We start from the raw sequence: 5,688 nt of genomic DNA, 5'->3' as shown, positions 1-5,688 counted from the left end.
GCTGTCGGGGGGGCTGCTGCCCAGGGGGGGTCAGGCTGTGGGGACATGTTGGTCCTGTTGCAGCAAAGCCGGGCAGGAAGCAGCGTTGTTGTGTGAGCTGGGAAGTGCCCTGTGGAACGTGTCAGAAGATGCTCCCGTTTGCTGGGAGGAGCTTGCCCTGCAGCAGGGTCCCCGTGGGGCTGTGGGCTCACCCTGCTGCTTTCCTCTCACAGCACAATCGGTTTGTCCTGGACTGCAAAGACAAGGAGCCCGACGTGCTCTTCGTGGGGGACTCGATGGTGCAGCTCCTGCAGCAGAACGAGGTATCACTCAACACAGACCACACTGACCAGTTCCTCTGCCCCGTTCAGGTTCCACTGCCACTCCCTCAGGTCCCCTCTCCCCCTTCCCAGTTCCTTGAATCTCAGATCCCAGAATCCCAAGGAATTCTCTGTAGGTGTATCCCTAGTGGCCAGAGCAGGTGTAACCCTCTGGCACTCGTTCTGGGGTCTGCGAGGACATGGTGTGCCCATGTGCTGTGTCTGCCAGGGCCAGGTGCTGCTCTGGGCCACAGGCTGATCTCTGATTGCAGATCTGGAGGGAGCTCTTCTCGCCGCTTCACGCCTTGAATTTTGGGATTGGTGGAGACACCACAGGACACGTCCTATGGAGACTGAAGAATGGTGAACTGGAGAACATTAAACCCAAGGTACAAGCAGAGAGCAGAACCAAGCAGCCCTGTGCTGACTGCAGGGTGGGCTCAGACATCTCTTGAGCTGTGCAGAAAAGCCTCAGGAGGGTCAGTTCTTCCTCTGTGCTGAGGGCCAAGAGAGAAGCTCTTCAGAACTTGGCATAACTGCAGTCTGGGCTCAGCCTTCAGCCCGGCTCCTCTGGCTGGTGGCAGATGATGTTTATGCGGGGCTCTCACAGTCAGCCAGCCAATTACAAGGTGTTCTGGCAAAGTCACAAACATGTTCTCTCCCTGTAGGTCATTGTTGTTTGGGTTGGAACAAATAATCATGAGAACACGGCAGAAGAAGTCGCCGGTGGAATCGAGGCCATCGTGCGCCTGATCAACACCCAGCAGCCACAGGCCAAAGTCATTGTGCTGGTACGTCTGGAGCAGGGGGAGAACAACCAGCCCTGAGGGAGCCCCGTGTTCTCTCTGATACTGGGAGTCACTGGTCCTTACTGGGAAGGGCAGGTGCTTTATCTCCCTTCTGCTTTGTCTGTGCCTCCCCTCGCCTGGCTTTGCAGAAGTTGTCTTCTTGGCCCCTCAAGAGATGGGTGCCACCATTGCTGTCCCACCTAGATATGTTGTTGAAGAAGTCCCGTGAGGGGAATATAAGTGCCCAGGTCAGAGCTGGCACTGGAAATCCCAGCTGGCTTCCTTGTCTTGGTAGCTTGGCTGCTGCCTCTCAGATTGAGAAGCTGGGCTGTGGCACTCAGTGCTCTGCTGAGAGCTTGGAGAGAGCACAAAATGCTACGTTAAAAACAAAACAGAAAAGCAAGCAGGTGTCTTGCAGATCCTCTGGCTCCTTCGTGGCACTTCAAGTTAGGTCTGAATTGACAAAGTCTGATGGAAGGGACAAGTTCCCCAGGTCAGGGACATCTCCAGTCTGGAGAGGCAGCCCCAGCTGGCAGGGCGGGCGGGTGACGCGCTCTCGCAGTCGTGTGAAGCTCTTTCTTGCCTCCTTGTGCCAGGGCCTGCTACCTCGTGGAGAGAAGCCAAACCCCCTGAGGCAGAAGAATGCCCAGGTGAACCACCTGCTGAAGGCCTCGCTGCCCAAGCTGCCCAATGTCCAGCTGCTGGACGTGGACGCCGGGTTCGTGCACTCGGACGGCACCATCTCCTACCACGACATGTTTGATTTCCTGCACCTGACGGGAGGGGGGTACGCAAAGATCTGCAAACCCCTCCATGAACTCATCATGCAGCTGCTGGAGGAGACCCCTGAGGAGAAACGAGCTGCCCTGGCCTGAGCAGCTGATGTCAGCAGTCACAACGTCACCCAGCCCATCAGATCCGTTCTGTCACTGGCACTACAGAATCCTTCTTTCTTAAAGCACTTTCCATTGTAGAATGTTCCCGGATGTTCATCCCTAGTGTTTTGAGAGGGAAGGCTCATCTTCAACTGGTCTTGTACCTACGAGGGCCGGCTTGCTTGGTTTTATTGCAGGAGGATACTAGCTGAAGAAGAGTTTTACTTTTAAACCATTCCTCATTTAAAGTGAGAACAGGACTGTCACTCTGTGCCCCTCTCGTGTCTTGTTGCTCTGTGGTTGTCCTAGAAGCCCTGTAGCCCATCTCAAGGGCACGTGCACAGCTCTGGCCACGCTCCAGCCGTAGGGATCGCGCTCTCTGTAGTAGCCTCTGAACAAGAATCACATTCCAGTCACAAAAGCCAGAACAGATGCATTTTTCCAAACTTGCTCCCACCTTTTAAAGCTTTGTTCGGTTTTGTTTGGGGTGGTTTTTGTTGTTTGTTTTTTGTGGGTTTATTTTTTTCCCCTGGGGGGTTTTAAGTGACGCCTGTTGCTCTCTCGCTCCTTCCCAAAGCAGCATGAAACTGGAATTCAGAAATGTAAAGAAACAAACGGTTTCCCAGACTCGTGTGACACGCTGGGTGCTCGTTCTTGTGCTCATTTCACTGTGCCCACTGGCCAGGGCACCTCCCTCCATCCCTCATACCTTTCCCACTGGCAGTTCTGTCCAGGTGCTGCTGGTTGCCCTGTTCTCTGCTCCTGTCCCTGCGGGGTGTCACTGGCTTTTAACAGTTGCTCAGTTCAGGATTTTAATTGCTCACAGACAGGGTGCAAGGCAGCTGCTTCCTCACTGCTCTAGGGCTGACCTTCGGTTCCCCTGAGGGGCCCGTGCTCCAGGGCTCTCTGCAGTGCTGTTCCTTGTCTTTTGGGTTGTTTTTTTTTTAATTATGACTGTTACATCCTTTTTTTTTTTTTCTCTAAAGGAAACCCATGTGAGTAGCCCCTGCCTGCAAGGCCTAAATCACTGAAGCTTTACAGATGCCAAGGTGTATATTTCTTTACCGCTTCTGTTTTACTTGTATAAACATTTTATTCGAGCAACTACAGCCTCTTGCAGTACAAAGTGAAGTCAAAGTGTAGCTTTTCCTGCTCTGGCTGCTGCTACTCACCTCTAGCCAAGGGAGCCAGAGGGGCAGATGCCCTCCTGCTTGGTTGGTTTGTTTTTGCTAGGAGGGCTGGTTGTAGTCTACTAATGATCATGTGGAAACAGCCTTTCCTGTAGGAAAAGTTCCTTTTTCAGAAAGAAACTGGTTGGGACCCAAAAGGCAGAGCCCTGGCTGAATAGATACACTTGCAAATAAAACCCTTCCCAACCAAGTCTGTTCCTCCCTGGCTTACCTGCTGGAGCTGGAGCTCAGCAGTGCTGTGCAGACCTGGCTGTGCTCTGTGTGGCTCCCAGCACCTCTTCCTATGCAGGTGGGATCCACCTGCTCCTCCAGCAGGTAAATCCCAGAGGAACAGATGGCTTTTCAGCAGCCACTTCTCGCCATGTTCCGACTGAGGGGTGTTGCTGTGCCCGCTGCAGTGATGCCCATAGGTGCTGTACATAGTCTGTCTGTCTGTCCTTGGTTATAACAAAGGGTGCTGGGGTTTAACACAGTCTGTAACCCAGCCCTGAGGAGTTCCTTAATGTCCCCACTCCATTCCCCTATCCTGTAGGTGTGATCATAGCAGGATTTCTGCCTGGATTGCATGCGTAGTGTATGTTTTGTTTCCAGTATATGTGATCTACACGCAGATGAAGGAAGGATGAGGTTTTCCACTTGCCAGGATCAGAAGTAGGAAGTTTGGGAGCGCGGTGGTAGAGGAGGAGCCGCTGTCCTGCAGGGAGAGCGCGAGATCAAACGTTAAAAACATGTCGTGGTGGAGGATTCCTGGGAAAAGGACTAATCCCCCACACACCCCTTAGGGAAGCAGGAGGAAACACACTCTGCTCCCTGTGAGCTTTTCAGGCTCGTGTGGAAAGGCAGTGTGCTCATGTCATCCCTGCTTCCCTCCCTGCTGCGTTTGGCCGACGCGATGCTCACCAGGAACGTGCTCTCCAGTGAGGAGCTCTGACCCCTCAGCTCTGAGTCAGCCCTGCTTGGCTGAGTGGACCCAGAGCTTTGGCAGGTCCTGAGCCTTCTGCAGCGTGGCCATGGATGGCTCTGCTGCCTCTGCTTAAGCTTGGCTGGCTGAGGTGCCATGCTCTGTGCTTGGTTCAGTGCATAGGGCCCCCCTCTGCTCCCATAACCACCCCTGTTACCTGCTGGCACTGGGTGAGGCCAGGGTGGCTCCAGCTCTGCTTGCAGCAAGAGCCTGTCCTGCTCACAACTGTGAGGCTTGGTGGGACAGCAGGGAGGGGGTCTTCCTCCTTGCTCACCTGCCAGTAAAAATACAGCATTGCATCACAAGGTGTGTAGGAAAGCTTTGATTCCAGCTCTGGGCAACCAAAGCCAGTGAAGAGCCTGGTTCTGTTTGGCAGCTCTGAGCCGAAGCCTGCGACCTGTGTGGGCCCTGCCAGCCTCCTATTTATTGCAGCAGAGAGAAAAAAAAGTGTGAAAGGGCAGAAAGAACCTCTTGTAACTTGTGGGGGGTCGTACAATGACCGGGGGTGGGAGCTGTGAGGAGAGCCCATATGGTGTGTGAAATGGGGCTGCAGGCTCCCCCATGCTGCCTTCTCCCTGCCCCAAACCTTCCCCAGGACAAACAAATTGTGATTCTGCTTTGGCAAAAATGCATCGGCTGGTGGAGCTCGCTCTGTTAGTGCATATCGCGATATAAATGTCGATGTTTCACCCCACCGTGTGTGTGTGTGTGCCTGGGCGCCCGCCTGTCCCCTCCCCTCTGTGTTGGTGACTCCTTTCGTTTCCTCTGTGGGGCTGGGGAGGTGCTGCCCCCTCACCCAGCTGCCCAACCAGCCTCCCCCCCGCGTTCCCTCCCAGCGCCCAGCTGGATCCTCACTCCTCTCTCAGCATCTCTTTTCCCAGCACTGCTGGGGGCCTGTGTTTGTCTGGGACCCCCTCCTTTCCCCACGCAGAGCTTAGTCCTGAGCCCAAAGCTGTGAGCAGTGTTCCCAGGTAAAGGTAACCAGTATTTTGGCCCTAGGCAGGGCATAAATTTGAATTTGGTCACTCATGGATTGGTTTTTAGTAGCCCTGACCAGGGGGTGCCCATCACCACACAGTCCAACTTACAGTGTCCCAGTGGAGGTGATGATCCAGTTTGAAGAGCAGCTTAGGAGTCAGTTAAGACTTCTGCTTCCAGCTCCTGCATGTCTGTCCCAGTCACCCCACCTGCTGTCGGCGTCACCACCCGTAACCTGGGAACAACGTGCAGACTGAAAAGTGCTTTGGGATCCTCGGGGAGAGGACCTCTAGAAATAAAGTGCACAACAGCAGCAGTGCTCTGGTCTCTTTACCTTTGTCCCGCAGAGAACAGAGGGGGGAAGTGGTGCTGGAGGTCTTGGCTGTCAGTTGCAGCCTGGAAAACGGGTCTTTCCAGGGTGATGTGGGGCTGAGCTGGTTCCGTGTGGGGTTTAAACCCAAAACCCCCTCACAGCCAGGCAGGCAGGCACGGGGGAGGTCTGGGGGGGCTTGGTAGGGGGGACAGGTCCCTGTCCCACCCGGGGAGCCTGGGCAGTGTCTGTGTGACCCGGGGGGGGCTGTCCCTGCCCCGGCCCCC

General features: G+C 54.7%; 2 protein-coding genes across 2 annotated transcripts in view; both read left to right on the top strand.

Annotated features, from left to right (window-relative positions):
• The window catches only part of PAFAH1B2 (platelet-activating factor acetylhydrolase 1b, catalytic subunit 2 (30kDa)), a 3,121-nt gene extending 750 nt beyond the window's left edge, over positions 1 to 2,371 (top strand). The window contains exons 2-5 of the mRNA XM_010008887.1: positions 213 to 302; positions 572 to 688; positions 968 to 1,090; positions 1,684 to 2,371. Coding sequence (XP_010007189.1) covers positions 213 to 302; positions 572 to 688; positions 968 to 1,090; positions 1,684 to 1,962 — 609 coding nt within the window. The 3' untranslated portion in view covers positions 1,963 to 2,371. The remainder of the gene's footprint in view (positions 1 to 212; positions 303 to 571; positions 689 to 967; positions 1,091 to 1,683) is intronic.
• Positions 2,372 to 3,513: 1,142 nt separating this feature from the next.
• Positions 3,514 to 5,688, top strand: part of SIDT2 (SID1 transmembrane family, member 2) — a 10,087-nt gene continuing 7,912 nt past the window's right edge. Inside the window, exon 1 of the mRNA XM_010008901.1 lies at positions 3,514 to 3,567. Within this exon, the coding sequence (XP_010007203.1) occupies positions 3,514 to 3,567 (54 nt within the window). The remainder of the gene's footprint in view (positions 3,568 to 5,688) is intronic.

The sequence above is a fragment of the Chaetura pelagica genome, unplaced genomic scaffold (assembly GCF_000747805.2).
Source record: "Chaetura pelagica isolate M959 unplaced genomic scaffold, ChaPel_1.0 scaffold1222, whole genome shotgun sequence".
In the NCBI taxonomy this organism is placed as follows: Eukaryota; Metazoa; Chordata; class Aves; order Apodiformes; family Apodidae; genus Chaetura; species Chaetura pelagica.
This window is presented reverse-complemented; position numbering and strand designations above follow the sequence as displayed.